Source organism: Corapipo altera, unplaced genomic scaffold, assembly GCF_003945725.1.
Source record: "Corapipo altera isolate COAL_440 unplaced genomic scaffold, ASM394572v1 2b, whole genome shotgun sequence".
NCBI lineage: Eukaryota > Metazoa > Chordata > Aves > Passeriformes > Pipridae > Corapipo > Corapipo altera.
In genome coordinates, this window is record NW_020884874.1 from 20,644,639 (window position 1) to 20,665,759 (window position 21,121).

Sequence of the window (21,121 nt, forward strand, 5' to 3'; positions counted from 1 at the left end):
TTAATGAAATAGCTATCAGCACAGCTGCAGCTTTACCGAGGCAGACACAAAACTTACCCTGATATGGTAAAATGAGTCAAAGTCTCAATGACAAATTTCATCTGACAGCCCATCACAATGGACAGTAAGAAAACCTAAGTTCCATGCCTTCCTCTCAAATTTAACATAATATTTTTGAGAGGAAGCCACAAAACATACATTTTCTTAAATTTAAATTTATTTTGTTAAAGCTTATGAAATCTCTCTAATGAAATGTGTAAACATAACACATATAAATAAGTTCATCCATGTCTTGTATTTGCTCTGTGGTTCCTACTTTACTCATTACTATTTGACAAAATTCATTACTTTTTTTCTAGAAATTCTAGACATACTCTTGACAAAACTTTATCTCTTGCACAGCACTCTCTAGCATCAATGGGAAAGCAGCAGATGTTGTTAACCTTGAACTTAGCAAGGCTTTCAACACTGTCCCCCACAACACTCCCACAAACATCTCAAGTGTAAACAGACAGTGCAGCAGACTGAAAGCTGGCTGAGCTGAAGAGATCAGAAGTTTGTAACCACTCTCGTGAAATGTAACTGGAGACCAGTCACCGGTGGTGCACTCCAGCGGTTGATACCAATGTCCACACTTTAACTTCTCCGTTAATGACCTGTATGATGGGACTAAGTACACCCTCAGCAAATTTGCATATGATGAAAAATTGGGAGGAGGGGCTGATACAGCAGAGGGACACACTCCCACTCAGAGGCACCTTGACAGGCTGTACAAATGGGCCAACAACAACCTCTTGAAGTTGAACAAGGGGAAATGCAAAGTCCTGCACTAAGGGAGGAATAATCCCATGCACCAATGCAGACTGAAATACACAAAATATCATTTAAAGATAATAAAAAACCCTTTACTGTGAGAACAGGCAAACATTGTAATAGGTTGTCCAGAGATGTTTTGGAGTTTTCTTCCTTAGAACTATTAAAAACCCAAATGGACACAGTCCTGAATTCTAGGTGAATCTGCTTTGATCAGGAGGGTTAGGCTACATGGTCAATGATCTTGTCTCAACTCAACTCATATAAAAAATATTCTGTCCTTGAGAAAGATGCTGAAGCTCTCTATTAGATGATTAAACAATGAATTATTCAATTTAGAGCAGTCTAGTTGGAAACAAAGGCGGTCCTCTGTCTCAGCATCCTTGAGATAACTGATCTTGAAGAAAATGGGAAGGTAAACAGCAGAACAAGGACTGGGTCTTCATAAAAGCCTATAAACCAGTGAAAGTATGCACCTGAAGAAAAGCCAAAACACGCTGTATGTTTGAGAGTCTACAGAACCCATTTGTCAAAACAAAGAGACATTTAAAAGAAATAGTAGTGAATATTGCACATGCAGCTAATTCTACAAATGTATCTGGACACAGATTTAAAAGTCAGGGAAGATCTGCTGTATTACTGTTAGTGTCCATAAATCACAAAGATGGCTTCACCGTTTCCCCACTGTTTCCTACCTAACGCAAGACCTAGACAATTAAACTGTCTTAAAAAGAAAGGGCTGCATATATTCAGGCTGCACTGTCTGTATTACAAGACATCAGCTACCACCTTACCAAATTACTAAAGCACTCACATACACCAGTTACACAGTGAGAAACATTGCTTGCTAAGAGAGGCTTACACATATAAAGGGGAATTTTGCATTTTGCTTTAAGAAGCACTAAATATACAGCAAAAGGTGACAGGACTGAACTGTCAACATAACCCTCAGGAATATGTAACCATCTGCTGGACAAAAATGAAGGATCTCTAGTACAGGCAACGGCTAAAAATGCAATATCCCAGTAAGTATAAAAAGCATATATATTGTGTATATAAAATCAATACAGGAAAGAAAAGTTCTGTCCTTCCACCACAATCCCTAATTAATAAATCTGTTTAAGTACAGATTTTCTATTATTCAAAAGCAAAATTTAACTGGCAGTTAGGAGCTATGAACACAAGTACTTACCTTATAGTTTATAACCAAAGGGGAAAGATGAAAGAGATGAGTAAATCTTCCTCACATGTTTGAAAACAACTCTACCACAGCAGAACAACTTGGAGGCCCCCAAAATGACAAGAAGTAATTTACAATTTTAAAATATTTTCTTACAGAAAAGTCTATTTCAATTGTGACCCACTAGTATTTTTATGGTTGCCTTAGCTTAAAAATCTTGATGTTCTCGTGGCTTCTTCTTTACTATATTTCCTTTTTTTACTTTCTTTTTACTATACTTTCCTTGTGTAAATAATATTCTGTACCAGTGGATCATCTTGAAGTATTAGTCAGTTTTGGACACAACTATGGTGGGAGCATATGTGAACAGCTATAACGTATATAACATCTATATTTGCTCATGCTATCTAGGAAGCCTCTATCAACACATTTAGCTGTGCTTCTGCATAAAGTAAAATTCAAGAAAACAGAATTACTCAGTTTGAGCAATATTAGGAATAGCCATTTAGAACAACTTTAAGTATATGTTAATGTTCTTTGAAGGGTTAGTCCACTTATTTTAAATATTCACAGTATGTAAGGTAGAACACATATTCTACAGTTTCTGTAAGATTTACACACTCTGGAAATAACATGCATCTGTTGAGCAAAAGATGAACAGTATTAGGCTCTAAGCTCTTCTGTTAAGGTAGAAAATGGAAATTCAGAAGTCAATTGGTGTACGGCCATTTGCATTGTGAATTAGTGACTAAGAGTAATTTTGAGACTAATGGTCAATCTCTTAGACCATGCTAAGGACCCTTTCCCTGGCTGCTCAGAAAAGGTAATCATAACTTGATTTGCAAAAAAAATTGCCTGCCTTTAGGATATAATTCTATATAATTATAGAGATTATTCCTATCTTTACTATCTAAATTTTAAATCTCTATTACTTGTTTTTAGTTCATTATATATTCCACCCTCCCCCTGGAATTCTTTTTACCCTTCTCAAGGATACAAAACAAAAACACTTCAAAATTAAGGTACCAATTTTCTGTCTTATTTTACAAGTGCCCAAAAAAAAGAGAAAGACATGAAATCATAAATTTTATTATTAAATACTGTGATTAGCAGTGAAACAGATATTATTAGCAAAGTAAGCATCACAAATGTGCATATTTGCACTACTTGCCTTTTTCTCAAATTCTTTCAATACAAAATGTCTTTAGAATAAAAACCTCTAAAAGTAATTAAATATAACTGCAAATGAACTACCAAAAGCTATGGTTCTTATAAAAGTATATATGCTTTTAAATTCTATTATTTTTGAGTGTACATATTTAAGATCATTTAGTAAGCATTAAAATATTACTAAAATATTAAATTAAGAAAATCTGGCCATCTCATAGTCTTTTAGGAACTGATATCACAATGAAATAAGTTTACAGTTTAAGAAAAAAAAAGCATTACAAGGGATAATGCATCAGTATTGGACTGTATCACACTGCACTTTATAAATAATATCACATATAACAAAACCAGGACACTTCCTGAAAGAGCTGCACAACAAAATTTAAAAAGGCAGAAAAAACATCCTCGTAAAGTTATTACCCAGTCCCTACAAAGAGTGAAGAAATAAAGAAACCTACCACTTTCAGTAGTGAAAGAATACAGAGGATTCAGTGGAGCGCTGAGAGTGCCTGGTAGTCTTAGCTTGGAGTGTGGTGACAGTGATGAGGGCGCAGGAAGCAAGAGATTTGAGCTCGCCTGTAATAGGAAGACAAATCAGAAAGTGAAGTGTAATTTCCTGGGTCATTTACTGATGCAATAGCTAGAAGAGAAATATTTGCTTACTTTAAATAACTATTATGTATCATTAAAAAAAAAAAAAAAAGACTCAAGTTGACAATGACTAGCAATTTCAATTTTTTTTTTTTTTCAATATTTGGAGGTACAGACTTGGAAAAATTACTGGCACAGCTATAAGCTGAACTGTGTGTTTATATATGGACACTACCTCTCAAGGAATGCAAACAATGAAACAGAATTCTTTCAACCACCATCTTGCTGCATCTTTGTATATAAAAAGACATTTATAAATGGTCATAAACGTATAAATTCTCATTTTTGAGTATCCTAACTACACTGTATTTCTGAAGAGATTACTCACTATTAGAAAAAAAAAATCTTAACCCAGACCTAACATAAAACCAATTTCTGCAAATCAATAAAGCATACTTTATTCCAAAACCCCAGACACTTCCTACATGTAAGTTACACAAAAAATATCTCCAATCCTAATTTCCACAGTAACAAAGATAACGTAATGAAAGTTTGTTTTCCTATGGAGTTTCTTGATATACATACAACTATTAAAATGCAAAAGTCCTTCCCCGAATTTTACTCTTGACATATTATCCAATACAACACTATGAAAAAAATGAACAATCTCAGGTTTTCACTTGATCCAATTGAGAATTTTATGGTTTGTTAAATATATGTTCATTGGTTGTCTTAATAATACAACAGAAAGAGACAAAAACCAGGCCTTAAATAAAATATTTGTAACTTTCTTCAAGCAAAAGAGATTCATGTGCTAGAATTCTTGAGTTTTTTACATAAGGCAACATAATTCTTGATCCTTTCAAAATTTCAGCCTATTTCATCATATAGATAAAATGCATATGATCGCTTAATCCAACTAGAAGCCCATACTCAGTGGAGTATTTCCTTCAGCCTCAGTAAACTCTAGATCAGAACCTTAAACTTCACTTGTGGGTCAGTGATTGCAAATTTTCATCTACTGGCTTGTCAATTTTGTTTAAAGAACGGAGACGGCTAAAAGAAAGTGAATTGGTGGATCATTTCAGAAATTATATATTTTATACAACTATTACTTCTGTAATTTAATAAATATTAATCAATTCAAGAATGTGTAATATTCGGGCACTGGCAGTTGTATTGGAATGCAGGTAATATAGCACTAAAAATGTGTGTTGAATGACTTGACTGGGCTATGGAGGACATCTGCAACCATCTCCTCTATACCACTATACTAGACCTCTGTCTTAATGTATCCACCTCTGATTAGCCAAGAACTCTTGTAGCAACTGCGCACAATTGTAAGGACTGTACTCCAAAACTGACAGAAAGAAAACAAGATAGAAAATCAGATTAATAGGAAATCAGATTAATCACTGAACATGATTTAAAAAAAGCATTAAACCTGCTAGATTTTACTGTAATGTACAAATTTAAATGAATGTTAGTAAACAGTAGTTGTGAAACATAAGCAGAGCGGAGGCCTGTTTGTCTGAACAACAACTACAACAAAATCAACCTGCTTTTCTTACGTTTACATATGCAAGTGAGTAAGTTTTGTTGACATAAAGTTTTCTCTGATACAAAAAATATGGTAGAAAGCCACTAGCTTATGTATTTATTCAAATACAGAAAAATAATCTGTTCTGCATATGTTTTGAGCTCAGTTTCCCAGTGTTGCATCTTCTTTAATCCACTGTAGGCTCTAGAGAGTCTCTCTCTAGACAAATGAGAAGACTCCCCTTTGCATGAATTTGTTGCTGAGTGGACACTACGCCATCATACAAACGTATATTTTTCAGCCAAATATCCTCATGGAATTCTCTTTCAAATTTGCTATCATAAAGTAGGTTTCAGACAATACCAGGGAATGAAGATAGGTTGAATATATCGGTCTTTGGAAATCAAACTAAACATGGCAGAGCAAATTATTGAAAACTAGCACTTAACAGATGAACCCCAGTTCATCCTGGAAGGAAAAATTATGAAAACAGACTTGTCTTGATTGTGGTGTTTGAATGATTTACATAGAAGATATGAAACACTATGTAAATTATTCCTGTACAACATATAATTCACTTCTCTTTATTTTCCTGCTGTATCACACAAATAGTCTCATTATACAGGACAAACAGCCATGCTTTGCAATCAAATGCAACAGAAACACACAACAGAAGATTGTGTACAGTACCGAAGAGTTAAGAAAATCACCCATTCTAAAATGCAGCATAAATTCTCTTACAATTCTTCCTTCCTCTCCAGGGCCTTAAAAACAAGATAAAAACCTTTTTAATAAAAGAGATACTAAAAATAAAGTTTTAAATCAAAGGAGTGATTCATTCCTCCCCTTAATGGCAATGAAGCTGAATGAAGGTGAGCTATAAAAGTCTGCCCCTCCAAAGTACAGACAAAATCAGAATTTTAATGACCTTTCTGCCACTATCTCATAAGTGTTATTTAAACCTCTAAGAGGCCCAAAGAGGAAAAAAACATGCCACATTACAACAGAAATGGGAACCACTCAGCTAATAAATGAGGACTAATGATTCAAGCACAACTGCTTCCAGGTGAAGTGCACTATCCTATGAAAAATAACTAATTCTCCTACAACAGGCAGACATAAGACTACCTTATGGAACAGAGTGAAGCAATCTTTTTTTTGAAATGCATGCTGTGGGAAGGCATTGCTAAATACCTTTACAACGAGCGAAGTTGGCTAAGATAGCCAACCATCAATTTAGTTATTTTTCACAACAGGCTCTGCTTGCTTCATGCACAAACCACAGCTTTACCAAAGATACAGTTTACTACTGCCCTGAATTGAGTAAAACTAAGACTTATAACATTCATGTCACTTTTTGTAGCAAAAAAGATACCTACATAATTTTTGCCAAGTTTAAACAAAGCTGTTTTGCATTTTCTTTTTTGTTAGGGCAGCTTTATGCAAATTACACAAATACACATTTTCAGTGGAACTCTTTTTGACATTAAAAGTGAGTTAGATGAGACAGAAAACAGAATGCTCTAAGATTTGACAAGCTGACAAAAGCTATTTCTCTTTTTCCTAAGAATGAAATTTTATGACCTTTGCAATCAATAAAATCAACATTTCCATATATAGTTGCAAGCCAAATCATGTTGGTCAGCTCTATATTACTTCTCAATCTTTTAGTTTCAGGTTTCCCTTCTGAAACTTTAGGTCTCGAGGACACTTTTAAAGACAGTTTAAAAGCATTATTAAAACCATGATTCTGCAGAATTTAAAAGCTGAATGTGAAACAAAACCAAAATACAAATTCTGATATTTTTCTCCACATTAGAAGAAAATATATAAGCAATAATGCTTAAAGTAGGAATACAGCAATACAGCTTTTAAATTTGTAATGTAAGTTTGAGTCAAGTTTACATCTATATAAAAGTGCAATTTCTATGACAGTAGGGCTAGAAGGACTCCAGTGAACACTGGGATTCTATTATATTAGGTGTCCTGCAATCACTTGGAGACTAAACTATTTTGGTCTTATGTACTTTTAGACTAAGTGTAAAAAAAAACCCCACAGCTAAAATAAGGTATTATTCCAAAGACAGGCAAAACTTAGACAGATTTACTTGTCTGAATCAAGTACGTTCCCCTGATGCTTCCTACAGTCCTCTTATTCTGATCAGGATCTCATCTAAACGGCAATATAGGTTCCTCATAACTTAAGTGCATGAATGTTTTTCCCCATAGAAGCCCAGAGGTGACCAAGGCATACAAATGAAAATTGACACTAAGAGGTGCTTGATCCTACTGTTTAGTCATTGTCTACAGATGCTGTCTCATCACACAGTAATTATGTATACTCAGTTCCTTAGTTCTGTCAGAAAGTTCTGGCATTTCAATTACAGGTTACTTCAAAAGCTTTCTTCCTTTTTTTTTTCTTTTGTCTTAAAAAAATATTAAGAAGAAATTAAGATTTCTATAAACATTTGGAATAGTATGCTTCTTTCATTTAGCCACAAGGCATACCAACTTCTTTGTACAGGACACAAAACAGTTAAATACAGGCTCAGTCATACACAGGAACTGTAGACTCACTCAGCCATTAAACACAAAGAGAACAACCTTTCCTGGATTGGATAAAAACAGCATTTCAACTTAAGAACATGCCTAGATATATACATCTTAGCAGAAGTGGGTAAAGTACCACCAATGACAGTAAAAAGTAGATTTGTCTTGTTTATTAAGAGGCAAGTAGGTTACTATGTAAACTGTGACCTCATGTTATGATTCATGCTATCAAAAAACACGTGATTGGGGAAAAAAAAAAATCCATTACTTTTGTAGTTAATTTTTAAGATGTCTTCTTTTTCGTGCAAATGAAAAACAGATGTAACCTGTTCCACATAAAAAACACACCCAAAGATACTTGTCTTATGATTTTATTTCTCTTCCTATTACAGAAAATAGACACCAGAAATTTTTCTGACTCACTTCTTCTCAAATATATATATATATACAAACCTATCCCTTTGTACCTGCTGGTAAAAGACATTAGGACATGACTATAAATACACTATACAGCTTCAGGTAACCACTCAGAAGTTTGTAACCCCACCCCACCTATCCCCCCACTGCCCACGTATTTGGTTATACTTTAGGGTTTTCCTATCATATATAAAATACCTTTTTGGTAGATTTTTTTTTTCCCACAGAGATGTTAAAAAAGATGTATTCTGTGAAAATGTAATTATTATTCATATTATTTTTTAAAAAATAAAAATAATCAGACTTGCACTTCACTAAATTGTTTTTATAATTATGCACTTAAACAAGACATGTAAACTAATTTGTTATGTTGACAAGCCTTCATTCGATTATTCCAGAGATTAACTGTAATGTAACCATAAACACAGAAAGGTAAGAAAAAACCAAACAAATTCTGATTAGATTTTGCAACAATAAGCAGCGCTTTTGGACACTAAGAAAAAAAACAAAACAGTTGTTTTCCATATCTTTTATGTGAATGAAAAAATTCCACAACTAACAAAAAATAAAAGGAATCTGTGAAACCTTATAACGAAATTCTTAAAGGTTTAATCTTGTATATCCTTAACTCTCAATTTATAGTATCTTAATATTTGAGCCATGATCAGTGTTCCTTTCTGCACCCAACATAAAGTCATTTAGGTTGGAAAAGACCTCCAAGATCATGGAGTCCAGCCTTTGACCAAACCTTGTCAACTAAACCACAGCACTGAATGCCACGTCCAGTCATTCCTTGAACATTTCCAGGAATGGTGACTCGACTACCTCCTGGGCAGCCCGTTGCAATGCTTAACCACCCTTTCAAGTGAAGAAATTCTTCCTGATGTCCAACCTGAACTGCTCCTGGTGCAGTTTAAGGCCACTTCCTCTTGTCCGGTCACTTGTTGCCTGAGAGCAAAGCCCAACCCCACCTTGCTACAACCTCCTTTCAGGACTGTCTGGCATACCTTTTATATAAAACGTAAGCCCCTGAGAGACATAAAATGATGAAAAACGTCATTGCTTAAATCTATCCCAGACAAAACCAGGACATACATCTATTTTGAGTATGTTGGTTTAAAATTTACCTGCTTAAAGTGAGGAATGCATAAAAAATTCTTTCTAAGCAAAGAATCTTCTAACACAGGAAAATATGACAGATTTTAAGAACCTGACCTGCTTTGTAAGATTGTCAGAGGGCAGGGGGGAATGAATCAAACAAAAAACAAATCACAGAAAAAACCTTCTATTTGTTCAACTTTTTCTTACACAGGCAACTTGGTTAAAACTGGTAAAGTTAATGAATTGACAAGGAAAATTCATCACAATTTCTAAAACCTTATTTTATAATAAAATATTTCTTAAAAACATACAAAGTAAAATTCTGGCAAAACTTTCATAAGCTATTAAGTATTTTACCTATATAAAGCTTCTAGTAATAGTTCAGCCATTTCATATCAGCCATCAGTTTACGCAATCACAATGATTTAACATTCTGCTTGGCAAATGAAGAAGAGGCTTATAAAAATTATCGTTACATAGTAAATGAAACGGTTGTAGGATTTCAGATCCATCATGGCTTATAAAATACATCCTTACCAGTCTGCAGCTGGGAGTAGGTATGTGTAAAGTAATAATTGTAAAAGAATTTCCTAGAGTAAGAAGAGTATTTCCTAGCATTCTGAAGAGGAATATAGGAATAGGAAAAAGTACACATCGCTATTAAAAAACATCTATTTAATTTAAAAGCCCTCATTCCAGTGAGATGTATTGTGCAGGTCATCAGGAAAACGATGGCCTGTGTTACAGGATCACGTTCTCCACTAATATAAGAAAGTAAACAAAAGGTTTTAAACAAACTGCAAATTTCTTATATATATGATAAGAATACAGAATATCAGTACCTCCCCTGAGAGTTTGTAGATAAAAAATTTGTATTGCACACATGATCGAGTTATTTCAGCCTGCAGCATTGTCCGGTACTTGGCAAAAAACATTCACAGAACTGTCAGTGCTTTCAAAAGAGTCCTCAGTACTTAGTATATTATGACTCTCCAGTTTTCCATCTTCAGGTAGAAGCCGTAGTAAGTTACTACAGAACTCCAGATTTGCACTAAAGCCCACAAGTCAAGCACGGTATTTCAGAATCTACCAAAATCAAGATGAACCAGAGGACAGATCCTCACAAGACTGCAAAAAAACCCAAAACAACACCACTTGGGCGTCTAGCTCTGTGTCTAGGTCCTTGTCGCAGACAAAAGCACAAGTTTCTGTCTTCTTCCACCTGATGGTTTAGACACTATCAATATCATGGTTATGTGTTCACCAAAAAGGTTGCACATTTTTTTTCTGAAAAGTAGCGGCTTTAAATTCTATTCTAACGCAAAAAGATATATTTTGCATCTCAATTAAATTCTTAAAGAAGACCATCTGAAAGGACTACAAAGTATACTATCTGATGTATACTACACCAAAGCACCATTTATGAGCCTACTTTGTAGTCATATAGCTTAATGATGAATGTTCAGTACATTTGATGGAAACCGAGGCAGAAGCTTCTGGATTCTCTCACAGTAGCTACTCCTTTTATGAATTATGCCATAGTAATAAATATACTCAAAGGACAAAAAAAATCCCACCAGTTTTAAGTATTTCTGTATACAGGAAAGAATACTTTCACATTCTACTTGTCTCATGTTATACTTAATACACTCCAAATATCAGAATTTTGGTAACCACTTTGATAACCTTTTAATAACACTTTTCATAAATATAGCATGAAGTAAAGACTAGAAAAGCTCATCATACTTTAATTTACAAGTATTCACATGTTGAGAGATGAGGCAGCCAACATTTAATTGATTCCAAGATTAGTACTACAGAGTATATATAGATGCTATTCGTAAGTGCTAAAAAGGAGTTAGGCATCTAAAAATCACAATTTCAGAGGTAGAATACTAACCTTTAAAGAAAGCCCTTCTCCCCATACCTAGATAACATATATCTTGTTATGCAAAGTTATAAACAGGTATTTTCACTGCTAGATGGAAGTGAAATTTTAAAAACATAAATAGTAACACTGAATGAAAAGCACTTATGAGTTCTTTCAAGAACCAGAGATAAGTGCTTTCCTATCAAAAATTTCTGTGAATAGAATCATACATTCCTTGAGGCAGAGATAAATAATAATTGCTGCCAAGATTCACTACACTGTAATTTCTCTCTGTGGTAAAGAAGCCAATTCTGCATTTTGGTTTCATGCAGAAATTAATTTTTACCTTTTGTAACAAAATGTCTCAGCTTTTGTGAATTGTTAAAGCTTAAACACAATAGTCAACTCTTGCTTCTAATTACACATTTTCTGGTCTAACAAGAATGGTAATGTTGCAGAGGAAAAGAAAAGAAACTTCATCTATCATTCATTAAAGTTCCTGTTCAGGTAGCAAAGAAGAAAAACAGAAAAAAACCCCAAAGATTGGTTCTAAAGGTACCTGGAAAAGAGGCACTGGTCACAACACAAAAAACCCAAGCTCATACAGGATCAGAGTATTCTCTATTTCTATCTAGCTTAAACCAAATTTTAATGTATTGACATTACATTTTCAAATGTAATACCTAACTCACAGAACTCCAAAGTTTGCACTTAACAGCTATGCAAGTAACTTTTAAGTTCACATGTTAAAATCAGAGATCCCTGTGTAGGCAGATTTGCTGTTCGGGTGTTCTGGCACCTTTGTCTCATAAAATGTGACTCCAGGCATGACCTTAGGCCAGGTTTACTGTCTACAAGGTACGCTGCCACCATGCTTTCCCCAACATGGTATTTCCTACATATCTATGACAAGCTTTTGGTATGCAAACATGAACTCAAGACCAGTACAAAGCCTACATAGTTTCCAGTTCCCTACTGTTTTTCCCATCAGACAAATACATACAAGGTGTTCTCGTCTGGATTTTCATTTTCCAACCCTACCACAGGGCAGCTAGCCACCCTATGTGTGGCTTCATAAAGTCTCCTTTTTTATTTTTACTTGTCTGTTCCCAGAAATATAAGCACATTCCCATGCATGTAGCTGTGTTGCAATTTTTATTTACTTTGACAAACACTTTAGCAAACTATTTATGCAACTGTGCTTTCTAATAAGCCTCCCAGCAAAGCCTGCACTGACGTACATGCACCATTTTTCACATGAAAAAGTGAATTGCACAGACATCCAAAATTGTAATTCCCAATTACAAATCAGTAGAAATTTTAAGTTTTAGTGTTGCTATATTTTACTCTGGTGTGTCCAGAACATGATAATGCAGGCAGGCAAGACTGCATCCACACGCAAGAAATGTTCCTATCCCTGCTTGAAAAGTCGTTATCACCGTCTCCTGAATCTTATGTTGGATCACTGAAAAGATTAGTATGAAGAGTCCTTTCAAAGAAATCTCCTCCCAGATGTCTCAGTGGTTCATAAAGCTCTGCCAGGAAGCACTCTCACAGTGTTTATAATCACCACTCCATGTGACAGGTATCAAAATGCATGCGGACTCTTTCAATCGCCATCCTCTACTGTTTGGAAACCCACATGGTGAGAAGACTCAGATGACCTTTTTAACATCTTCCACATAGGAGAGGATTTGGAGGATGCCGTCAAAAATGTTGATCATGACTCTGCCCACAATGAACTTACTCATCCCAAACTGGTCATTGTGCAATGGAAATCTAGGGTTACAAAACTCCAGTGGATGAAAGTTATTCTCTCAAATACAACTGTAGGCATATCTATTTCATCTAGCTACATGGTTCCATGGAACATCTATGTGGCTCTGCTAAACCAGATTTGTTTCCCACAGTCCAGAACCCCTGGCTAATCTGAGACTAAAGAGATGCAATGACGAAGACTCTCATAAATTCATTAGCCCCATCTTTTTCCTCATGAGACATCCAGAAGATTAAAATTTCTTCTGGAGTATCTTCCAGAAACACTTGTCCTAGACACATGGTCCATTCTCTCCATATTGTGCCCTTCTCTGATAAACAACTTGAAGGCACCAGTGTTCACTTTGTAGATGAGTAGGAACAAAATAAGCAGAAATCAGAAACAAGGCTTCCTTCCTTGTCTGAGACCTTGTTTAATTCAAAGGCAGAAGCAACCTGCTACTGTTATCCACGTGGACTACAACGTGGGGTTTAGAAAGGAGTCCACTGGGAGTTCACAGTCCAAAAATCAAAGGACTGTGAGATAGCTTTCTTCTGGACAGTTTCAAAGCTCAGGCCTAATGGGATGTCAAATCCAGGGAACAAGACTAGATCTAATCCAAAGCAAAACCCCTAAAGCATGATAAGAGTAGCTACAGCAAACTCAGCAACAACTGCTTTCCTCTACTCACCTGCTTCTTTTGTGATTCACTTATTAATAAAGACAAAACCTAAAACTACATGAAAAAATCTAGACGTATTCAAAAGTACTTAAAACCAAAAAATAATAAATGCAAACACAAAGGCAGTTCATGTCATTGTGAAAAGTAATTATAACTTCATAGTGCTACTCAGGTCCATTATAAACTCTTGCTGCATGCAAAATTGTCTCGAGTTGGGGAATATCAATGAAATTTATTGCCAATTACAAAGACTTTAATTACTAATGCAGGTATTGAGAAACAAGACAAATAGTAAAGCACCCACCCAAAGAAAAAACTTTTTATCCCTTTTTGTCTGTCCTAGTTTCGCTTTAGGCACCTCTTTTTCCTCATTTCTAGCCCCCAGGTTCCTTGCATTTGCCACTAGGTTACCCTCAGTCCCTTTGGTATGGTGCTGCAGGAGAGTGGTCTTAAGTGTATAGTGGTTTGCTCTTTCTGACTCTTCTTGTTTCTTACTCTTTTCAAATGCTTTAGTATGGATCCTCCACCAGATAAAATACTCTTGGGGATTGTACCTGTCCAGCACAGATTCTTCCAGAGATGTATCATCTCCTGTGTTTTCTTTTGGGTGTTCTCATGTATCTCCCGTGTTTCCCTTCACGCCTACGTTGTTGTCTCCCCTGTATCTCCATTTCTGCATCATTTTGTGTCTCTTGCATCACCTTCGTGACCCCTGCTGTGTCTTCTTTCATGCCTCCTATCTCTCTTCCTGTATCTCCACTTGTGCCTTCTGACATGTTTTCCTTTGTGTTTCTCCTCTGCTGTGGTCTCTCCTGTCCCCACTAGATACAGACCTCTCTTCAGTATGTTTTCTTGGAGGTCCCATATGCTGTTTTGTTTTGCTCCATTTTCAGTTGTGCAGTGGCTCTGTACAGTCCTTTGCAGAGCTGGCTTGAAACAGCTGTGCCCAGGACACAAAAGACCACGATCTCCCACAGAGGTCAACCCTGCAGCCCTCTACACTATAAAACCCCTGCCATTTATGCCACATACAAATTTAAAGGTGAATAGGGAAAAAAACCCCAAACAAACAAAAGAGAGAGAACATTCGGAAGCTCGGCCATAATGATCTATGAAATAAATCATATTTCTGAATTGTCTGAATGGCAATGGCACTAGCAAAAAACATCCCTTGTCATCAATACTTGATAAACAAAAGTTTTATATGATTACTCTTTTCTAAAGAGCTGCTTATGGGTGCATTAATATTAGCAAGAGACATATCAACTTCTGAAGATCAGATCTTATGACAACATATATATGTTTTGTTACATATACCAGTCCCAGAATATGAACTTTGGCTGAGAAGATTATATAGTTCTGCAAATTAATTAAATTTGACTTACCAAAACAGAATCAAGTTTTTGTTTCACCTTCTGCATTCTCATTGATGCTCTTGCAACACTGACAAACTGATCTGCCGGAGACATCACTAAGCTTTTTTGCACAGGAATTTCAGAAAAACTGCTTAAGAACTGTGGCCCTCTTGGTGCAGCTGTGGTAAGTGATGAACTGAGATCTTTTATGAGTTCAGCTTCCTGTTGTGCAACTGTAGAAATAACCAATATTAATGTGTCAGGTGAAGCCTTACATTGCAATGGGAAAAAAACCAAAACTGAATGATTGCTGCCATTTTGCCAGCCATATCTTCAGTCAAACACCATCACAATCTGTATTAAAAGTGCTACAGGGAAAACCTGAAAATGACATGAAATTTTCTCCATACTACCCCATTTTCCCTTAACTCTTCTGTTCACAATTCTCACTTCTGCTATCTGTGTTCAGTAATCTCTCACACAGAACTGATATTTTTGTATTGCTTATGAGCCACAGTGTTCCTCATGCAGAAATACTGGCAGTGGAAGAGGGGAGAGCAAGGGGACAGGAAGATAAAAATTTTTCAAAGTCAAGAAAGGTATAAAGCTTGTACCAAGTTCAAGTCTAGGTACATTTCACATTTTTTCTAGCCTAGTTCAAGTGAGTTTATTATAGTTGAGCAATATTTCAGAAATTATCAGACATATTATACAGGCACAGAAGGTATTAACTGACTTTTGCAATATTTTGTACTGTGGTCTCAAGCCAATATAGGTTAAAAGAATTCTTCACGAAAGTTCTGTGCAGGATATTAATAAAACTGTTGGTGTATCTAAAAGATACTCTTAGAGTCTTAAAAAGTGTGTCGGTGACTAAAATTAGTATTACTACATGATTAACTCATTCAATACTAAGGTACTAAGATTACTTTTTGAAAGTAAAGTGGGTGCTTTTAACCAAAAATGGAACAAAAAGATAGTAACAGGCAATGTAAAAATGACCACAACCTATGCAAAATCTTACTGTCACCAGTGACTTAGTTAAGCAGTCAGATGACACAAACAACTACCAGTGTGATGATATCTGTGTGATCTCTAATATATAAGTACACATATATATATATATTTTAAACTACAGTATTAGATTTTTTTTAAGACTCATTGTCTGCCGAACAGTCAAAAAATTTTAAAGAAATCCTTCAGCCCCCAAAAATTCCATTGCTCTCTAAAATGCAGATATCTTAATGGATTGAAGTTCAGCGCTGAATATTGATTGTAAAGTCATTTCACTTAATGTTCCTGTAAAAGTCAACCAATTCAACAGAAAAATAACCTAGACTCCAAGGTTTGATAGGAGTAATCTCATTACTACGGTACTTAAAAAGCCAGTGTATAAAGACAGGATTAGCTTTACAGATCTATGTTCCCTGCAAACATAATTCAAACAAAAGAATTCCTGCATAATTCATATTAACATTATCTACTGTCTAGATGCAAATGTCCTTAATTAAACACAACTATCAGAAAAGCCTTCAAAGGACAATCTGAACTTTATTTTGTATACCAAAAATTCAAGATGAGCATTTATCACTGTCTTCTTCTCTTTAATATAACATAGGGAATAAAGCTATCTCTCATACGATTGCACCACAGATTTAACACTTGTTTTTTAAAAGTCTACCCTGTCTGATTCAATTCTATACAGCTCCTCAATATTATTTTGTAACATAGCCAGCAAAAAATACTGAGCTTCCGATTACACTATTCATTAATTTTCTGAATGATTGTACTTTCTGGCTCCATAATCCACCTTGATACTGAAAAGGGGCTTTTAAATATTTGTATGACACTGCCTATATATGACAAAGTGCTGCAAAAATCACAAAGTATGAGATACAATAGCACAGGTAAACTTGAGGTTATACAGGACCTCTGGTGACTGCCTAGGCCAAAACCCTTGCTTAAAGCAGCAGCACCTAGAGCAGGTTGTGTGGGATCATGTTCAATTCTGTTTTGCAATCTCCCAGAAAAAAGGTATATATTGTCATCAAATGACTGCTTTCTTTTTCCCTCAAAAGAAGTACAAATACTAAAAAATTGCTTCTAAAAATAAAATATTTACAGATGTGTATCAAGAAAATTTGTACTGTACCTTTATAATCATAAATATATATAAGTATTGGCTGATTTTGACCAAAGGCACAAAATGACACCATGTGTTCATGTGGATGAAAGGCAACATCACGAAGCGAAGACGTGAAGGAGAGTTCAGAATATATGGCCACCTGATCTCCTACAGAATTAAATATGTTTATTAATACCACAGAAATGTATTTGAAACACACTGGATACAACAAAATAACAGTTGGTTAAAGCTTATATTATTACAGTACAGTGCCTGACACTGTAAATAAATATTCTTCAGTCAATTTCCTTATTGAAAAGGATTTGGCATAAGACAAAAAAATATTGCATGCTTTTAAGTAATTCAATAAGTCATAAAAGTTGCAGTAGCTGCAGGAAACCCCAGAGGACACACTACGTTAGCTGAGTTCTCTTGTTCTGATAAGCAAGTTCTGGAAAGGTGGCGTTCCACAGTATTTGTTTGTGCTTGCACTGTACCAGAGATAGCCATCTTAGCTGCAGATTTCAACTATATAATACTGACAACAGGAGTGAAAGTTGAAGCACAGAATTATTAAAAATATAAATAAATATAAAAATATAAATAAAATTAGCTCTTCAGATGACGGCACTATGAATGCCAGTACAGTGTGTAAATGAGTCAAAATCCAATGAAAACATACTAATAACAAAGTCCTGGCTGGCAGTGATGACATTAATGAAAAAGGTACCAGGCTAATTAAAAATTACTTCAGGGTCCTGGGTTGATTAGTTAATGGGACAGGAGCACAGGTGGTGTTCACCTTAGTTCCTGCAGTAGCAGAGATGAACGAGGAGTAGGAAAACCCATCTCAACAACAGGTTGCTAAAGGATTGGTGCCACGGGCAGAATTTTGGTTTTTTCGACCATGGGGCAAATTCTACAGTACCCAGCCTGCTAGAGGCAAATGGGCTTCATTATCTAGCAAGGGCAAAAGGACTCTAGCCCATAAGTTGTCGAGGCTGATCAGGAGGGCTTTAAACTAGGTTTGAAGGGGGAAGGAGTTGAAACCAGGCTCTCCAGAGATGAGCCTAAGGGTGGAAAGCCTGAGTCAGAAGTGAAATCAGCAGCCCAGCTGAAGTGCATGTACAGCAACGCACGCAGTGTGGGTAACAAACAAGAGGAGCTGGAAGCCATCGTGCAGCAGGAAAGTTATGATGCATTTGCCATCACAGAAACGTGGTGGGATGACTCACATGACTGGAGTTCTGCCGTGGATGGCTACAAGCTCTCCAGAAGGGATAGGCAAGGTAGGAGAGGTGGAGGGGTGGCTCTGTATGTTAGAGGGTCTCTTGACTCTGTGGAACTTGAAGTAAGTAACGATAAGGTTGAGTGGTTGTGGATCAGAATCAGGGGGAAGGCCAACAAGGCTGACATCCTGGTAGGAGTCTGTTATAGACGACCCAACCAGGATGATGAGGGTGATGAATTATTCTGCAAGCAGCTAGTGGATGTCTTAAACTTGCCAGCCCTTGTTCTTGTGGGAAACTTTAACCTTCTGGATGTCTGCTGGGAGCTCAACAGAGCAGAGAAGAGGCAGCCTAGGAGATTCCTAGAGCGCAATTTCCTGCTTCAGCTGGTAAATGAGCCTACCGGGGTGGGGCCCTGTTAGACCTTCAGTTCGCATACAGAAAGGGGCTGGTGGGAGATGTGGTGGTCAGAGGCCACCTGGGGCACAGTGACCGTGAAATAACAGAGTTTTCAAAACTCAGGCATGCAAAGAGGGCCATCAATAAAAATTCTACCCTGGACTTCCACAGGGCAGATTTTTGCCTACTCAGAAGACTGGTTCAGAGGGTACCTCGGCAAACAGCCCTTGAAAACAAAGGGGTAAAGGAGGGATGGACATGCTTCAAGAAGGAAGTCCTTAATGCACAGGAGCAGGCTGTCTCAGTGTGCTGAAAGGTGAGCCAGCAGGGAAGATGGTCAGCCTGGCTGAACAGGGAGATTTTGAAGGAAATTAGGGGAAAAAAAGAGACCTTACCGACTATGGAAAAAAGGGCTGGTTACTCATGAAGAGTTTAGGAATATAGTTAGGTCACGTAGAAAGAAAATTAGAGAGACGAAGGTACAATTTGAACTCAGTCTTGTCTCTTCTGTTAGGTATAACAAGAAGTGCTTCTACAAATACATCAATAGCAAAAGAAGAGGTAAGGAAAACCTTCATTCTTTGTTGGACATGGAGGGGAATATAGTCACCGAAGATGAGGAAAAGGCTGAGGCACTTAACACCTTCTTTGCCCTCAGGTTGCCCTCAGGACAACTGGCCTCCAGAGCTGGTAGACAGAGACAGGAAGCTGAACAGCCCCCCTGTAATCCAGGAGGAAACAGTTAGCAACCTGCTGAGCCACCTGGATCCTCACAGGTCTTGGAAACAGAGGGGATCCATTCTAGGGTGATGAGGGAGCTGGTGGAAGAGCTCGCCAAGCCACTCTCCATCATTTACCAACAGTCCTAGCTCACCTACAGGGTGGACAAGGGATCAGACCCAGCCAGCATGGGTTTAGGAAGGGTAGGTCCTGTCTGACCAACCTGATCTCCTTTTATGACCAGGTGACCCACCTGGTGGATGAGGGGAAGGCTGTGGATGTGGTCTATCTGGACTTCAGCAAAGCCTTTGACACCATCTCCCATAGCATACTCCTGAAAAAGCTGGCAGCTCACGGCTTGGACAGGGGCACTCTGTGCTGGGATAGGAAGTGGCTGGAGGGCCGGGCCCAGAGAGTGGTGGTGAACGGAGCTGCATCCAGTTGGTGGCCAGTCACTAGTGGTGTCCCCCAGGGATCAGTGTTTGGCCCAGTCCTGTTTAATATCTTTACTGATGATCTGGATGAGGGGATTGAGTGTATCATCAGCAAATTTGCAGATGACACTAAGTTGTGGGGTAGCGTTGATCTGCTGGAAGGCAGGAGGGCTCTGCAGAGAGACCTGGACAGACTGGAGAGTTGGGCTGATTCCAACGGGATGCCAGGTCCTGCACTTTGGTCACAACAACCCCCTGCAGCACTACAGGCTGGGGACAGAGTGGCTGGAGAGCAGCCAGGCAGAAAGGGACCTGGAGTTTGGATTGACAGGAAGCTGAACATGAGCCAGCAGTGTGCCCAGGTGGCCAAGAAGGCCACTGTCATCCTGGCCTGTATCAGGAACAGTATGGCCAGCAGGTCCAGGGAAGTGATTCTTCCCTTGTACTCAGTGTTGGTGAGGCCACACCTGGAGTACTGTGTCCAGTTCTGGGCCCCTCAGTTCAGGAAGGATATTGAGGTGCTGGAGCAGGTCCAGAAAAGAGCACCGAGGCTGGTGAAGGGACTTGAGCACAAGCCCTATGAGGAGAGGCTGAGGGAGCTGGGGTTGCTTAGCCTGGAGAAGAGGAGGCTCAGGGGCGACCTCATCACTCTCTACAACTACCTGAAAGGAGGTTGTAGCCAGGTGGGCTCTTCTCCCAGGCTCTCTTCTCCCAGGCAACCTGAAGCAGGACAAGAGAGTATGATCTTAAGCTCTGCCAGGGGAGGTTTAGGTTGGTTATTAGGAAGAAATTAGGAAAAATCAGACATTGGAATGGGCTCCCCAGGGAGGTGGTGGATTCACCATCCCTGGAGGTTTTTAAGATGAGACTAGATGCCATAGTGCCATAGTCTGGTAACCACGGCAGTGTTGGATCAAGGGTTGGACTGGATGATCTTGGAGGTCTTTTCCAACCCAGTTGATTCTATGATTCTTCCTCCTTTTATTTTCTTTTTAAAGTTTTCAGGCAAATTATGTAGTGGCATAGATATAAGCTAATGTAGTTGGAAACATGGAGAGAAATTCAAAACAAAACTCTTAGTTATCTGCCAGTTTTAAAATATTTACTTTTTCCTTTTAAAAAATTAATTAGATCATAATCAGAGACAGAACATTATGTCATCAAAACCAAAATGGTATTCTACTACTTT

General features: G+C 37.4%; 1 protein-coding gene across 14 annotated transcripts in view; it reads right to left on the reverse strand.

Annotated features, from left to right (window-relative positions):
* The window catches only part of AHI1 (Abelson helper integration site 1), a 95,483-nt gene that overhangs the window by 41,853 nt on the left and 32,509 nt on the right, over positions 1 to 21,121 (reverse strand). For all 14 annotated transcript variants that reach the window (XR_003526046.1, XM_027633833.1, XM_027633822.1 and 11 more), the window contains 3 exons: positions 17,178 to 17,318; positions 15,056 to 15,258; positions 3,622 to 3,739 (listed from right to left, as the gene is read on the reverse strand). Coding sequence is in view for 13 of the 14 variants with exons in the window: in XM_027633833.1 (XP_027489634.1) it covers positions 3,622 to 3,739; positions 15,056 to 15,258; positions 17,178 to 17,318 (462 nt within the window). In the remaining variant the exon portion in view is untranslated. The remainder of the gene's footprint in view (positions 1 to 3,621; positions 3,740 to 15,055; positions 15,259 to 17,177; positions 17,319 to 21,121) is intronic.